This window comes from Muntiacus reevesi, chromosome 2 (assembly GCF_963930625.1).
Source record: "Muntiacus reevesi chromosome 2, mMunRee1.1, whole genome shotgun sequence".
NCBI lineage: Eukaryota > Metazoa > Chordata > Mammalia > Artiodactyla > Cervidae > Muntiacus > Muntiacus reevesi.
This window is the reverse complement of record NC_089250.1, coordinates 213,528,767-213,545,060: the sequence shown is the minus strand read 5'-3', so window position 1 is coordinate 213,545,060 and position 16,294 is coordinate 213,528,767. Positions and strand designations below refer to the sequence as shown.

The 16,294-nt window shown below is 53.5% G+C and overlaps 2 protein-coding genes across 3 annotated transcripts; one reads left to right on the top strand and one right to left on the bottom strand.

The window, feature by feature from the left end:
* Positions 1-49: 49 nt before the first annotated feature.
* Positions 50-6,296, top strand: ZNHIT1 (zinc finger HIT-type containing 1). The gene is made up of 5 exons (XM_065924899.1): positions 50-217; positions 5,007-5,177; positions 5,618-5,697; positions 5,803-5,972; positions 6,066-6,296. The coding sequence occupies exons 1-5, from the start codon at positions 196-198 to the stop codon at positions 6,085-6,087; spliced, it is 465 nt and encodes a 154-aa protein (XP_065780971.1). The 5' UTR covers positions 50-195; the 3' UTR covers positions 6,088-6,296.
* Positions 6,297-10,835: 4,539 nt separating this feature from the next.
* Positions 10,836-16,060, bottom strand: CLDN15 (claudin 15). Of its 2 annotated transcripts, none has more exons than XM_065920404.1 (5): positions 15,563-16,060; positions 12,710-12,805; positions 11,631-11,712; positions 11,437-11,553; positions 10,836-11,345 (listed from the first exon to the last, which is right to left on the bottom strand). In XM_065920404.1, exons 1-5 carry the CDS (start codon positions 15,777-15,779, stop codon positions 11,219-11,221), a joined length of 639 nt encoding a protein of 212 aa, XP_065776476.1. In that variant the 5' UTR covers positions 15,780-16,060; the 3' UTR covers positions 10,836-11,218. The 2 variants fall into 2 exon arrangements, with proteins under 2 accessions (XP_065776476.1, XP_065776475.1); XM_065920403.1 differs by having other exon boundaries at positions 12,710-12,874; positions 15,563-16,059.
* Positions 16,061-16,294: the final 234 nt, after the last annotated feature.

The window sequence follows — 16,294 nt, the reverse complement described above, 5'->3', positions numbered from 1 at the left end:
AGTAGTTTGCCCGTAAAAAATATGGTGGAAAGCTTTCTGGTCTCCAAGGGAACACCGCGTAATTAGTCAAAAACCTGTGGGATGACTCCGCGCACGCGCAGGAGCACTCGTCGCCGGATGTCTTGATGCTACGACCCACAGCACGTGATTTAGCACGCGTGCGCAGTAGGCCCATCTCGCAGCTGTGTTGTGGAAATGGTGGAGAAGAAAACTTCGGGTAAGTCAGCCTGTGGCTGTTGGCCCACTCTCTTCCTCTCAGATTCGAACCTAGCCTAGGATTCCCTCACCCGGTTATTAGTTTCAAATCCCTCCCCCGGCGCTCGGATACTGACAGCCCCCTAAACCCGGGGCAGCTCCCTTCTGTTCACGTTTCATTCATGCGTGCTGCAAACCAGTTGCTGGGGATGAAGAAAGAAGAAAGATCCTTCGCGTCCAAGAACTGGCTTTCTGGGAGCGGGGCAGACACGCAGACCTACCATTGCGTTTCAGAGTGATACGTGCTATGGTAGAGGGATGCAAAGCGCCTGGGCTCAGAGAGGAGTGGCATCCAACCCAGCTTCTGAGAAGGAGGGGACAGGGAAGGCTTGGAGGGAAAGAAGACGCTTGGACTGTGTCTTGAAAGTTACGGTTTCGCTCCGTGCAAGTGCGTGGGGACTCTTTCCCTGCGGCGGTAATCGCACGCGCCAAGGTAGGAGAGCAAGAGAACGTAGATGCTTAGGAAACCAAGTTCACAGTTCCCGGGCTTGAGGAGAGAGAGGCTGGAGGACAAGGGAAAGGTACCCTTGAAAGGAATTTTAAACACTGCTGACGAGTTTAAGCTCTATAAAGAGAGCACTGAAGAACCTACAAGGGCTTTTAACGCAGGGGATTGACGCAAACAAATTTCTCTCTTAGAAAAGGACTTAAGTGCAGAGGATGGATTGGGGGGGTGGCTACAGCCACGCTGTCCAGTAGAAATTTCTGGGATGATGGGAATGTTTTTAATCAGCACTATTCAGTTTGGCAGCCAGTAGCCGCCTGTGACTATCGAGCACTTGAAATGTGGCTGGTTAGATTGAGCACTTAATTTAAAATTTCATGCATTTTAATTAATTACGTCTTAATTAATCTACATTTAAACGAAAATAACCTCATGTGACTAGTGGCTGCTTCATTCTGTAGCACAGGTCTATAGATTGGAAGGCCAGTTAGGAAGCTATTGAGTAATCCAGATAAAAAGTGATGAGGGTGGGAGCAATCTGCCAGATTGACTTGTAATAAATCCAGTCATGTCCTCATAAAACCCCTCACTGGATCTCTGTCACCCTCACCATAAAGTCCCCAAGCCCAGGAAATTCCCTGGCGGTCCAGTGGAATGGACCCTTAGGACTTGACCCTTTCACTGCCGAGACCTGGGTTCAATCCTTGGTTGGGGAACTAAGATGCCACAAGCCTTGCAGCGCAGCCAAAAAATAAAATATAATTCCCCAATCCAAATTCATATAGACACTTAAAGGTAAGATTCTTAATGGTCTGCCTGACTTCATATCTCCTGCCCACATACTTTATAATACCAGCCATATAAAACTTTAAAAAAATGTATTGAAGACACTGCAGTCTTTCGTCCAGGCCTTCTCTCATGCTGGTACCAATGTCTGAGACACCCTCCCCTCCTCCAACCAGGCTAACTTCTGTTCATCAGTCAGGCGTCAACTTGGACTTACTTTCCCTTGGAAAATCTTCCTGACTACCCCAAGACCTGGTGGCTCAGACGGTAAAGAATCTGTCTGGAATGCAGGAGACTCGGGTTCAGTCCTGTGTTGGGAAGATTCCTGGAGAAGGAAATGGCAACCCACTCCAGTATTCTTGCCTGGAGAATTCCATGGACAGAGGAACTGGTGGGCTCCAGTCCATGGGGTCGCAAGGAGTCAGACATGACACAGTGACTAACACACACCCCAGGAATAGGTTATGTGTTTCTGTCCCGTGTTTCATAGTCCTTTGCACTTTCCCGTGCTAGCATATACTGTCCTGCACTGTGCTTGTTGATTTGATCATTTATATCCCCCACCTGATGTTAAACTCTGGTTGTATTCCCAGAACCCAGGGCACCGCCTGGTACTAGGAAGGGAGGCAGTATAGTACAGTGATCAAGAGGATTTTTTTGATGCTAGGCAGTTCTGGGTTTGAATTCTGACCCAGGAGCTGCTTATTAGCTGTGTGAACTTTGGACAGGTTTCTTAACCTCTGAACTCCAGTAAACTGGGGATGATAGTGATACCTGTCTCAGAGGGTTGATATAAAGATTAGTACAGTCAGACCTCAGATACGCAGGCTTGATTCTCATCCACCATGATTGTGAGTATCACAATAAAGTTGAGTCACACCAATTTTTCGATTTCCCATTGCATACAAAAATTATGTTTACACTATAGTCAATTAAGTGTGCAATAGCATTATGTCTTAAAACAATATATATACTTTTTTAAAAAAAGTTTTTTATTTATTTGGCTATCTTGGGTCTTTGTTGTGGCATGTGGGATCTTTCTTTTATTTTTTACTCGTGGCATGTGGGGTCTGTTAGTAGTTCCCTGACCAGCATTTGAACTCGGGGCCTCCTGCATTCTAAGAACAGAGTCTTAGCCACTGGCTTACCAGGGAAGTCCCTGTGTATGCTTTAATTAAAAAATACTTATTGCTAAAAAATGCTAGCCATCATCTCAACCTTTAGCACATCATAACTTTCTTTTTTTGCTGTTGGAGGGTTTTTCCTCACTGTGGATGGCTGCTGATGGATCAGGATGTGGTTGCTGAAGGGTGGGGGCTGTTGCGATTGCTTAAAATAAGGCAGCAGTGACGTTTGCCACATCAGTTGACTCTTCCTTTCATGAAGAATTTCTCGGTAGCCTGCAAGCTGCTTGATTGCATTTTATCCAGAGTAGAACTTCTTCCAAAATTGGAGTTCATCCTCTCAAACCCTGCCACTGCCAGGGTTTTACATCAACTAAGTTATGTAATATTCTGAATCATTTGTTGTCATTTCAACAATCTTTACAACAACTTCACCAGGTGTGGTTTCCACTTTAAGCACCATTTTCTTGACTCATACATGAAAATTGTGTCATAAGATTGCAGCAATTCAGTCACATCTTCAGGGTCCTCTTCTAATTCTAGTTCTCTCACTATTTCCACCACATCTGCAATTACTTCCTCAGTCATCCTTGAGGATTGAATCCATTTCTTCTAAACTCTGGTTAATGTTGATACTTTTTCCCTCTCCCATGAATCACAAATGTTCTTTATGGCATCTAGAATTCTGAATCCTTTCCAGGAGGTTTTCCATGAACTATGCCCAGCTCCATCAGAGGAATCATTATCTGTAGCAGCAATAGTCTTATGAAATACCTTTCTTAAATAATAAGATCTGAAAATCAAAATTACTCCTTGTTTCATGGACTGCAGAATGGTTATTGTGGCATGAAAACAAAATTGATTTTGTTGTACATCTCCATTAGAGCTCTTGAGTGACTGGGTACATTGTCAATGAGCAGTAATATTTTGAAAGGCATCTTTTCTCCTGAGAAGTAGGTATCAACAGTGGGCTTCAAATATTCAGTCAACTATGTTATAAACAAATGTGCTGTCATCCAGGCTTTGTTGTTCCATTTATAGAGCAAAGGCAGAGTAGATCTAGCCTAATTCTTAAGGGCCTGGAATTTTCAGAATGGTAAATGAGCACTGGCCTCAACTTAAATTCATCAGCCACTTGAGCCCACAACAAGAGAGTCAGCCTATCCTTTGAAGCTTTGAAGTAAGGGATTGACTTCTCCTCTCTAGCTAGGAACGTCTGGATGGTCTCTTCTAATAGAAGGCAGTTTGGTCTACACTGAAAGTCTGTTGTTTAATGTAGCCACCTTCATTAATTGTCTTAGCTAACTCTTCTGATTTTTCTGCTTTTGGCCAGACCATGCAGCATCCAGGATCTTTGTTCCCCAACCTGGGATCAGACCTGGGCCCACAGCACTGAAAGCATAGAGCTCTAACCACAGGAGCACCAGGGAGCTCCCTTAGCTCGTTCTTGCTGTAGCTTCTGTGTCAGCACTTGGTGCATCACTCTGCACTTTTATGTTATGGCGAAGGCTTCTTTCCTTAAACCTCACGAACCAACCTCTCCTAGCTTGGGCCAGCCGACTGGTGGAGCAGCCAGAACTCACATCCATTTATCAATTACATCAGCTGTCCTGAGTGTGACTGGTTCCCATGGAGTGGGAGTTGGTTTGCTGGGGGTGAGTTTGGAGTGGGAGGGAGGTAAGCAAATAAAACATCACATGGACTGCGCGCTCACAGCAGAGTGGCTGTGAGGTTAGACACATGAGAATTTAGCAGGTTTTGCTATGGAGGGGAAAGTACCCGTTGAGTGGGTGGTGGGGGTGTTGAAGATGCAAGGGAGGGGGAAGACTTGAACTCGGAGTGAAGGATTTGGGTTTAGCAGTGGGACTTGTGGGTGCATCCACTTGAAATGGAAGGAGATGGGGGTACCCGTGCAGTTATGATTGAGGGTGGGTTGATGGATAAGCATCTCTGCATGGCGCCTTGTCCTTTGAGGTGGGAAATAAGATTGCTGCTCATAAAGGCTGAGTGCAACAAGGTCCCAGTGGCGCCTGGAAAACCCAAGTGCACTGTGGTCTCCACCAGCACGGTTGTGTGGTTTCCGCCAGCAGTGAGAGGTCTCCAGGAGACATTTCACTGACCAGGTCTGGGATTGGGAGGAAAGGATGGGGCCAAAAGGATGGAAACCAGGCATGAATGACTGAAACAGCAGTCTTAGGTGACTGAGAAGGAAGCAGCCAGAATGGGTGATATATTGGGAGGAGATCCAGGGGCCAAGGGTTTGGGGACTAGGGTGAGATCAGAGAACTGTGGCTCCCACCCCCTGGACATCTTCCTTCCACCCATGGCCCAGAGCCAAGGCCGCCCAGCGTGTCTCTTCTCTGCCCCTGTAACTCTTGTGGCCCTGTCCCATCTAGTTCGCTCCCAGGACCCTGGACAGCGGCGGGTGCTGGACAGGGCAGCCCGGCAGCGCCGCATCAACAGGCAGCTCGAGGCCTTGGAGAATGACAACTTCCAGGACGACCCCCACGCGGGCCTCCCCCAGCTGGGCAAGCGGCTGCCTCAGTTTGATGACGACGCAGACACTGGTGAGGCGGGTGGAGGAAGAAGGGGGTACCGGTGGGGGGGGGATGGTCGGGAGGCAAGGCTGCAGGAAGAGGGAAGAGCTTGGCCGGGTCAGGGCTGTGTAAGGACGCCGGCTTACTGGGAGCTCCTCTGGCTCCCTTGACCCACGCCCTCTCCCAGTCTGAGCCTCAATTTCCTTTCCTGCGTGTAGAGTAAAGAAGCCAGGGCAGATGAGCCCTGGAGATTGCCTCTGACACGGAGCTCTAGGTATCGGGAGTGTGGAGATGGAGGAAGGCTCGGGTTGGAGAAGTGGGAGGCGGGGAAGGATGGTAGAGAGAGGCCGGCTTAGAACCTGGCAGGCACCTGGGCAGGGAACGGACACGGGGGCATTGGGAACGGTGGGGCAGAAAAGCTTGTGTCTTCCTGGGTGAGGGCCAAGTAACTCATCGCCCTTGACCTCTAGGAAAGAAAAAGAAGAAAACACGAGGTGATCATTTTAAGCTCCGCTTCCGAAAAAACTTTCAGGCCTTGCTGGAGGAGCAGGTGAGAGGAGCTGGCTGGGAGGACTCCACAGGGCAGGGATGCATCTGCTGGGATCCCTGGGTGGGTGGAGCCGTCAGAACCAGCCCTGCCCCCTTGTCTCTGCAGAACCTGAGCGTGGCCGAGGGTCCTAACTACCTGACGGCCTGTGCGGGACCCCCATCCCGGCCCCAGCGCCCCTTCTGTGCTGTCTGTGGCTTCCCCTCCCCCTACACCTGTGTCAGCTGTGGTGCCCGGTACTGTACTGTGCGCTGTCTGGGCACCCACCAGGAGACCAGGTGAGAGGGGCCTCCCCCGGGTTCACACCCTTCCCTTCCTCCCTCCAGCAGCCTGGGGACCCTCTCCTCATCCAGGGCTTCCTCTGCCCGCAGGTGCCTGAAGTGGACCGTGTGACCCTGGGCGTCCCCAGAGAGGAAGACCCTGTGCATCGCCCGGCCTCGGAGAGAGCATCACCGAAAGAAAAGATGCTCCTCCCGGACCAGGAGGGCAGCCCAGCAAAGCCCATGTCCTCTCCTCCAGGGAGACCAGCCTTGCTTCCAGGGCCGGAGGCTGGGCGGTGCCTGAGCCCTCAGAGTGCAGTTGTAATAAAAGGTCTCGTGCAAGGAGGAGCCTGCCCAGTTGGTTCTGTGGGGTTTTGGGGGTGAGGCTGGTGGGTCCCTTGTTTCCCGAACTCGCTACTCTGTCTTTTCTGCCTACCTGTCAATCACTCCTCCCACTGCCTGCCCCTCTGGGCCCCTGACCAAGAAAGATGCTGTCCTATTCTTCCGCCACCCCTATGTCTTTGCGTTTCTTGCCTGCTGCTTTTTGTCACTTTTTTGGTTATTGATCTAGTTTTTTTGACTTTTTTTTTTTTTTTTCATTTTGTTTCTCTAGTTCTTCTGAGTGTATTTTGAGTCCCAGGGCCCTTGTCCTTGGTGCCACCCATCTGAGTTGTCCTTAGGAAGCCTGTCTTATCATGGACTGTGGTGTGTGATTTATTAGTAGTAGAGAAGACCCAGACATTTCTGGGAAGCATCGGAGTTCATGGTAAGAGGCCTCTGTTTTTGGTGGCCCTGATGCTACTGATATAACATTGTGGCACTAGAGCTTCTTGCACCACACCTTCTCTAAGTGGATTATAAGCCGTGAGCTCAAAAAAGCCTCGGAGTGGCTGTCTTCAGGCTCAGTACCTTGTTGCAACATAGCAAGGCAGATGCGTAGGAAATATCTGTGACACGGGTTATTTCAATAAGCTATTAATGAGATCCAGCCAGGTTGGTGTCAGGGGCCTTCTTAGGCTCTTCTCCCCGCTATTGGGGACTTCCTTGTGGTTGGACTTTCTCGCCAGTTGTTGCCAGTCTCTTCCTGGGAAGTTGCTTGCTCTTTCTTCTGGATACTGGTGGTTGGGCAAGTGGTATTGGGTGACAGCATCGTGTTGAATGGTGGTAAGGACAGGGTTTAGGAGACAATCCTCAGCGTGGTGGTTTTCAGAAATGGCTGTAAATTTTTTTTACCATCCTTCAAGCATCAAAAAGTGGCTGTTGGTCGCCTTCCCCTGGAATCTGGTCAGACTTAACGACTGCTTGGACCAGTAGACAGTGATAGAAGAGTGATCATGGGACATGAAAGGCCAGGTGTTAAAAGGCAGTGCAGCTTCTGCCCCGTCCCTCGATGCTTGCCTTTGGAGCCCTCGGCCACTTTGTAAGAAATCCTGCCGTCCTGAAGCCGCCATGCTGTGAGGAAGCCCACTGTGTGCAGGTCCTCCCATTGACAGGTCCAGGTGAGGAAGCCTTCAAGCCATCCCAGCCCAGGCTTCCATCATAGGAGTGAAGCTGCTTCCTGATGATTCCAAACCCCAGACATCAAGTCACCCTCACCCATTTGAGTCTTCCTAGCTGTGTCCTCAACATCTTGGAGCAGACACTGGCCATCTCTGCTCTAAATTCCTGACCTACAGGATCCATGTGTATAATAAAACGGTTTATGCCTTTGAGCCTTGGGATGGTTGGTTGGACAGCAATAGTAACTGGGACATCAGCGATTCAGTCTACTGGCTGCTGACTCTTTGGCCTAGATTAATTATCTTGTTCTCAGGCAGGGAAACCTTCCTGGATCCTAACCTTTCTGTTTTCCTCTCCGCCAAGAAGTGCACTCAAGAAAGAAAATAGAGGGAATTTCCTGGCGATCCAGTGGTTAGGGCTCGGTGCTGTCACTCTGCTGGGCCCCAGGTTCAATCCCTGGTTAGGGAACTAAGATCCCACAGGTGCACGGTGTGACCAAAAAAAAGACATGACTATTTCTTGACTGAGGAACACCTCCTATGCTTCACTGTGATCACCTGCTTTGGATTTCCTGTCAGATTGCTGCTGAGTCAGCAGTCTCCTTGGTCTGTTTCCTAAGTGTACTGACTTTGATTCATATTTTGTTGTTCCACATGGTATAAGATTGGTCTACTCTGACACATTCAAGTCTTCCTCTGCTGGCCTTGATAGGATCCCGGGGGCCTCCTCATGATGACTGGCTCTACAAGTCATTTATTGATCTTTTCTAGGAAGGATCTCCAGACCCCCATTTAAAACCATAATTCCTCAAGGAAAATCTTGAGCAGTTTTTGCCAGCTTCCTATGTACTGGTGGAGACGTGGTCCCCACCTTGGGAAACACCTGGGTCTTTGGGAAATCCCTGGTGGCTCAGATGGTAAAGAATCTGCCTGCAAGTGGAAGACCCGGGTTTGATCCCTGGGTCAGAAAGATCCCCTGGGGAAGGAAATGGCTACACATGCCAGTATTCTTGCCTGGGAAATCCCCTGAGACAGAGGAGCCTGGTGGGCTGCAGTCCATGGGGCTGCAAATAGTCGGACACAACTGAGCGACTAACACTTTAACTTCACTATACTACTAATTATTAGTGCCGCTTACAAGGTTTGACAGATAACTTTGCCTCTCCGACTCTGTTACAGCCACCTCCCAGAAATTGGAGGACTAGAGACTGTATCAGGCCCAGTGCCTGGTGTTCGGTGAGTGCTCAGCTATTGACATCATTGCCCAAGACCTAAGCAGTTTGTTGTTGAGCTTTTTCACAGCCAGTTCCTCAGAAATCAGAGGCTTCTTGGAATAAGCAGCCGTAGCACCTTGCCCCTTACATGGTAACTAGCTGTCTGCATTTCTGTCTGCTCCCAGCCTGTGAGTTCTCTGAGGGCAGGGACCAGATCTTGCTTCTGTAGCTTCTAGCAAAGAAGAAAATAATGTTAAAAAGTAGTTCGATAGCCCTTTATAGCCATGTGACCCTGCTTGATGGACAAAGAAACCAAAACTTAACCCCATGGTCATATGAAGGCATGTAGTCAAGGCTCGAATGTGAAACTTGGCTCAGATTGGTTTTCCTGAAAGGGGGAAGGGGTGAGAAGAGGCAGGTCAGCATCACGTGGCCCAGGGCCTGTCCGGTAGGTCGTTACACTGAGGGCCTGCGTGAAACCCGCTTCCCAGTGTCTATGTTTCTGTACAGTCCCTTCCACGTGGACTTTGGACTTGGCCTGGGGACAGCCACAAATGGTGTGAAAGCACAGTGTGGGCGGGAAGGGGCAGGGAGGGAATAGCATGGAAGGCATGTGTTCTGGGTGGAACCCAGGAGGAAGCCCTGATTCAAATGTGTGTGTCCACGTGAGCAGTCCAGCTTGCTGGGAGACCACAGATATATGGGGGAATAGTAAGAAATGGGGATAGAAAGGCAAGCTAGGGACTTCCCTGGTGGTTCAGAGGTTAATAATCTGCCTGCCAGTGCTGGGGCCGAAGGTTCAATCCCTGGTCGGGGAGCTAACATCCCACATGCCGAAGGGCAATTAAGGTGGTGTGCCACAGCTGGAGAGGAGCCAACTTGCTGCAATAAAGAGCCCACGAGTGTGGAGTGTGGCAACTAAGACCCGATGCAGCCAGATTAAATTTTTTTAAAAGTTGGGTTAGGGCCAGGCAGTGTGTCAAGGTGTGGTTGTCTCTGTTTTGCCTTTTGCCTGAGGCACCAGGGTGCTGCCAGGGCAGGATGCCAGATAGGGAGAAATGGGAACTGGGTCACAAAGCTCACTTAGGGGAGTTCTCTAACATTAGAGTCTGGGGATGAGGGCTGGACCCAGCACCAGGCGGGACAAGGGGGAGAACTAGGTGAAGTGGGAAGCTCTCTGGAGGGAGACCTGATAGGATTTGGCTGGCAGCTGAGGGGAGGTGGTGAAGATGAAGTGAAGGGAGCAGCCAGAGAGGACTGAAGTGGTCAGTCTGTGAGACTCAAGAGTTTGGCCTGGCAGAAACTGTGATTTGGGGGGAAAGTGATGAATTCACCCAGCCTGGTGACAACACTCGAGGGCTGCACGACTCCTGAAGCTCAGGAGAGAGGGCCCAGTTAGAACGCAGGTGTGGGAGGTCTCTACATCCCAGGAGAAAGTCAGTGCGGGTGAGCAGATGGGATCAAAGGAAGATCAAGTGCCACGGCCACTGCCAAGGGACTCGTTGCCATACGCAGCACGACAGGGGATGGGTGCCAGGGTAGACCCTGCTCTCCGCTCCTAACACTGGATGCCAGGCTTCTTTCCCTCCACCTCAGTTTCCTGCCTCAAGTGTGTACCGGCTCTGCTCAGTGCTGGCTGGCCCTGCAGCCACGTCTGAGCTGGATACCATTCAGTCACACACACACACACCACCAATACACAGGCCTCTGAACAGACCTCCGGTGCCTTTTCTGGAAGTTATTGAACCATTCCCAGAAAAACATACTTGCTCCAGGCCTGGCTGACTTGACACCATTTCAAAGGGCTTGTCAAATTTCTGATACCCACTCTCAGGTCCAAGTAAAGAAACTCTAGACCAATCATCTCCTCGTATAGCTGTGAGAAAGGTCCAGAGTAAAAGGAGTGACTTGTTATCAGTCTGGCCGTAGGGTATCTCTGCTATTCCGGTCCTTATCTGCTCCTTATTGGGCGTTATCAGTAGTTGTGAGAACGCTACACTCTACAAACTACTTGCAACTCCTTTCCTCCTTTGCCAGATGGGACAGTCCAAAGGCAGTGGACAGGTGACAGCCTGGGGTCCAGGAACTGAAGTGACCCTGGGTGCTGCCTCAGCCACTCCTTGCTGGGTCAACTGCCTCATGACACCTTCAAGCCCCCAACAGTTCACAAGTTTATTTATGCATGAATTTATACAGACTACAAACACTCGGGGACGCCTCCCCCTGCTTAACGGCCCGGAACCTAGACTCAGAAGGTCAAGAGGGGTTCAGCCTCAGAGGCCAGAGATGAGTTCTCAGGCGGCCGGTTCTTGGCCACGGAGGATCCAGAGAACCAGAGGAAAGAGGCGTGGCCAGGGCGGAGCTCCGGTGGGAAGGCAGGGCCTGAGGCCAGAGCTGGGTGTGGCTTCCGGGCATGGGGCGGAGCCTGAAGCGTGGCTTGGCCCAGAACTTGATAACCCGGCGCAGGGGCCCGCGCCCGCAGCCCCGGTATTCCGGGGACCCCTCTCCACTGGGGGCAGTGGGAAGGGAATGGGTCCACAGGCCCGGCCGTCTACACATAAGCGTTCTTCCCGTACTTGCCAAAGCTGCTGTCGTCCTCTTCATCCGAGGCTGCGGCGGGCAGGCGGGCAGCGAGGCTGGCGGCCGGTATCACGGGGGCCTTGTAGGGAAGCTGGGCGCTGGCAGGGGAGAGATCCCGGGTCAGAGGGAGGTGCGGCCCTCGCCCCGCGCTCCGCCCTCGCGGCATGCCCCCCACCCCCACCCCCTTACCCGGCGGAGGGGTCCCAGTCCCGAGAGCAGCAGCAGTTGGAGAAGAGGCAGATGCCGCCCAGGATGGCGAGCAGGCAGGCGCTCCAGCCCAGGTAGAGGGCAGGGCCCAGCTCGTACCTGGGGATGAGGACGGTGAGCTGGCGGCGCTAGCTCGGGAATCACACCGAGACCCACCCGCTGTCCCCCACACTCACTTGGTTCCAGCGTACAAGGGGTCGAAGAAGTCCCTGGTGATGTTGAAGGCGTACCAGGAGACGGCCACCATCCCGCAGATACCTGGGGGAGGAACCAGAGAACCCAGCTAGGCCTGGCGAAGGAAGGGGCGGCCCAGAGAAAGGACATGGGCATCAAGTCCAAGAGCAAGCTTCATCGGATCCCTTTCATTTCCCCTCGCCAGCTCCTCACTTCTGTTTCCTACGTCAACTGCAGGCTACTCCATCCAACACCCGGGACACACTGCAGCCCCCCTTTCTTGTCTAGTCTCCCACTCTGCTCTTCAGCCCCTGTTCCCTCTGTTTATCCCGCACCTGCCCTGTCCCTCCTACCTCTAGTGCCTGGACCACAGTTTCCACACTTGGAATCTGCTCACCAGCTCCTGTCCATTCTCAAAAGCCCAAACAGTCTTCCCTGATCAGCCTGCCTGCTCTGACTCCCCTTTCCTGGGCCTCCCAGAGCCCTCGGTGCGGTGCCAGGTTTTCACGGCTCGGTGCATGAAGGCCTGAAGCCCTCCAGGCCCTGGACTACAGGTCCAGCCTGGCTGCCCCCTGGGGCCGTGTCTTCCAGTAAGCCACCTGGCTTCTCTGAGCCTGTGTCCACATCTGGAGAACAGGACAAGACCTGCCCTACCTCACAGGCGTGTTGAGGGGATGTGCACAGACATGTTTTGCAAGTTGAAAAGGGATGGCAAGTCTTGTGGTACTATTATTGTGCACAGTGTGTGTGTGTGTGAGCATGTGTGCAACGTCCTAGTCTGATCTTCCCAGCCAGACTGTAAGCTCTGGAAGGCAGAAACGCCCATCTTTGGGTTCCCTCCCATACCTCGCTCATGCCTGGTTCCTAGTGCAGGCTCAAGAAACATTGCTGATGGACTGATTTGTAGCCAAGGAATTTGGTGAGTATGGGTGAGGGTGGGGTGAGCAGGGAGAGCGGACAGGTGTCAATGCAAAGGGGAAGGTGAGGCAACCGTGGGGTCTGGGTTGCCCACCCCACCCCCACTGCAGTACCACCCCCGCCCACTGCAGAGCAGGGTCCACCCATCACTTCCCCCAGTTACCAGCCAGGATGTGTAGGGCTCCTGCGGCGGCTGCCAGCTTGGTTTTCCTGGAGAGCTCCAGGCCCCCAATGTTGGTGCAGCGCAGCCCCACCATGCCTAGGAAGAGGCCCAGGAAGCCCAGGAGGATGGCGGTGATCATGAGCGCCCGGCAGGCCTGGATGTACCCTGGGGAGGCGGGGCGCAGCCATGGGTCCCAGAGCCGGCCCTTCCCCTCCGTCTGCTCTCCAGCCTATGACAGAGTCAGCCCCTGATGTAACCTGCTCGGGTCTCAGTCCCTACAAGCCCTCAAGTCCTCTCCTTCCCCTTCGGGCCCCATCGAATCTGAGGGGGTCAGACTGAGGGGTCATACCCCCTCCTTCCCAGGAGCTCACCTCTGCACCTCTGGACCCTCCAGGTGCACTTTGCCTCTACCTCTGTTACAAGGTTTCTGCTCAGCGCCACTTACACACAGGCCAATAATGCTTTGTCCTGGGGGCCATACTCTGCATTGCAGGATTTTTTTTTTTTTTTTAATTTTTGGCCACACTACTTGGCGTGCAGGATCTTTGTTCCCCGACCAGGGATCGAACCTGGTGACCCCCTGCAGTGGAAGCACAGAACCTCAACCACTGGACCACCAGGGAAGTCCCTGCATTGTAGCATCCTTGGCCTCTGCCCATTAGACATCAGTAGCAGTCTCCCCAGAGAGGGCAGTCAAAATCTCTAGACATTGTCAAAAAACTACCGCTAGTTGAGAACCGCCATACTCTGCTGGGTATTACAGACAGTACACTCTGTGAGCGCCCCTCCCCTCCCTCACACCTACTAGGTCCCATTTAGCACAGTGCCTGACAATCCTGAACCGAGCCTCTTCCCGAAGTGACCGATAGGGGGCAGCAGTGGCAGCTTCTAATCTGGAAGGTGGGATACCTGGGCCTAGGACCTGTGCGAGTCAAGTCTAGCTCACATGCGCCTTCCTCAAAGCCAAAGGAAACGGCAGCTCCCTTCCTGGGCCCCCTTCCTCCTCCTCGGTCCTCAACAGCTGCCAAGCACTCCCAAGGACCTTGCACCCCTTCCCTGGGTGGGGCAGCGCCACCTGTGTTGAAGGGGAAAGGCTGGGCCCCTGCCAGGAAGATGTGAAGTGGCCCAGACCTGGGGGGCAGGGAGGAGGGGCAAAGTTCCCTGGGAGCATGTTCTCCTTCCCCGTCACTTGCTCTGGAGTTCCCCCAGCCTCTCCCCCTACTTATCCATCCAGCCATCCACCCCACCCACCCATCCATCCCCACCTGGGCAGACCAGCTCCGGATCCCCAGGGAGCTCTTGTAGATAAGGAGACATTATTGAAGGGCCCATAAGCAGCTGGGTGGCTGTAGCACGAATAAGTGACAGGACCCCTCCCAGGACTAGAACTAGCCTGGGAACGAAGTATCGGCTGGCTCTGATTTCCAGCCCCCCAACCACCTGGGTGGCTCAGGGCAGATCACCATGCAGTTTTCTTGCTTCTGGAAGATAAGGTTACTAATGCTGCCAATGGTGGGGCTGTAAACAGCACTGAAATGGTGCACGCGAAGCACTAATGATGCCTGGAGCCTCAACCGTATCCCTGGACAGCTGCGTGCTCTCTGCCCTCCCCGCTCGGCAGCAGTCCCAATGGGGCCCCTCACACCACGCTGCTGAGTGTCTGCAGCCAATGTCCCTCCTGCCCACCCAGCATTCTGGTATCCGATTCTGGTGTCTGACCCAGCTTGTACTCAGCTTTCATAGAAGTTTTTTATTTTGAGGGGGGTGGTGTCCTGGATGGGATGAGAGCATGAAGCCCCTGTAGCTGCCTCAGGAGACCCTGGGAATAGTAGGGGCAGGGGAGATCCACCCAGACTCCCTAGCGGCTCATAGCATCTCTGATACTTGGGGAGGCAGTTTCCTGGTGTGCTGGCCTCAGCTCCTTCCCCTGCCACCCGGCCCCTGCAGCTGGGGGACCTGGAAGGGCACGACGGCTCCAGCAGCCCCCAGTGAGGGCGCAGGAGCTGCAGCGCACTGGGTTCCTGGTCATCCCCTCGTGGCCTGGCAAGGGGCCGACTGAAGGACTCCCCGGGTCGGGGAGTGATGGGTGCAGCTCAGAGCATGAGCTCCAGCCACCAGGGAGGAACTTTTGGGGCCAAAAGAGCTGTAGGCTCCAGCCCACTAACAACCCCAAACACATACGCACACACACCCCTGACTACAGTGGGTACTGAGGCATGCAAGAGGACTCCATTTTAAACAGCCTTCTAGAGCTCGCCATGGCAGTGAGGTCAATGCCCCAGTGGAAGCCTGGTGCAGTTATTGAGACTTCTAAGTATCTCATCCCCCAGGAATCCAAGATGGGGTTTCCTCTTCTCCCCATGAGCCCCAGCACTCTCACCCCAAAACTATAGTGCTCAATTTGATTGAGTGAACGTAGATGCCAACCTCACATTAACATTCTGCACATTTCATCTCACATAATCCTCACGACCACCCGGTGAACTGGTGCTATTCTGACCCAAATTTTAACAGATGGGTCAAATGAAGCTCATTTTATCAGGCCTGAGGCACGGAGCAGGTCCACGGCAGGTGCTGGGGCCGGCACTCTAGCCCCGGTGCCTGAGCTTGTAGCCACAAAGACAGAGGGTCATGTTAGGGCAGGGGGCCACGTGTGGTGCGGCCTCTGCCGCAGTTCCAGACAGAGAGATGCCCCCCAGCACTCCCGGCTGCAGGAACCAGGTCTCCTCACTGCGTCTGACTGCCCTCATCTGCATGGCGCCCAAGGTCCGAGCACAGGCAGCGCCCACCCTCCCCGGGGTCTCTCCAGCCTCCCGCCTCCCTCTGCTCCCTTCGGCTCTCCCCAGCCCGTACCGGAGAGGGCCAGCATGGACGGGAACTCCCAGCAGTTGTGGACTCCCATGGAGTCGGTGGCACAGCTGTACCAGAGGTTCTCGAAGATGGTGTTGGTGGTGATGACGTTCCCGTGCACGGTGGACACTCGCCAGCTGCTGTGCGCCAGGGTCACCCCCAGCATCAGCAGCCCCACGGCTGTGAGGAAGAAGCCGAAGATCTCCACAGCCACGGGCATGGTGGGACACAGGCCCCGAGGGGAGCCTGGGGCCCCAGAGACGGGGAGGGGCTGGGCCCCGGGGGAACCTGAGGGGGCTGTGGCCAAGGAGGGTGGTCCAGGCAGGCGAGGGAAAGAGAGGGAGGCAGGCCGCAGCCTCGGCCTCTTCCGTGGCCCAGGTCCGTCTCCGGTTTGTCTCCTGCCCTCTCCCCGGGTCTCTTCGCTTCCCCGCAGGTCCGTCAGAGGAAAGAGCCAAGCGCCCACGGCAGCTGTTGACGAGGAGATGGAGGGAATAAACCAAAAGGGCCAAAAGTCCACCCCCTCCCCCTGGCCTCTGGGCTGCCCTGGGCTCCCCGCCCCTCGAGGGTGGGGGGAGAGGACTTACCGGGGAGTGACTAACGGACGCGCCGCCAAGGAGGGGCTCCCATGGGAGGCGCTGGGAGCCAAGGGAAGCGTCGGCTTCTGACTCAGCTTTCATCGGGGGCCAGAGAATGGAGTAAGAGGGGCAAGCAAAGAGGAAGTGGCTGAGAGGCGAG

Coding starts and splice junctions, on each gene's coding strand:
- ZNHIT1 (XM_065924899.1), top strand. CDS start 196: ATGGTGGAGAAGAAAACTTCGG. Junction 218..5,006: donor GGTGGAGAAGAAAACTTCGG/GTAAGTCAGCCT, acceptor TGTCCCATCTAG/TTCGCTCCCAGGACCCTGGA. Junction 5,698..5,802: donor AGGCCTTGCTGGAGGAGCAG/GTGAGAGGAGCT, acceptor TTGTCTCTGCAG/AACCTGAGCGTGGCCGAGGG.
- CLDN15 (XM_065920403.1), bottom strand. CDS start 15,779: ATGCCCGTGGCTGTGGAGATCTTCGGCTTCTTCCTCACAGCCGTGGGG. Junction 11,554..11,630: donor CCCTTGTACGCTGGAACCAA/GTGAGTGTGGGG, acceptor CCTCATCCCCAG/GTACGAGCTGGGCCCTGCCC. Junction 11,346..11,436: donor GACTGGGACCCCTCCGCCGG/GTAAGGGGGTGG, acceptor CTCCCCTGCCAG/CGCCCAGCTTCCCTACAAGG.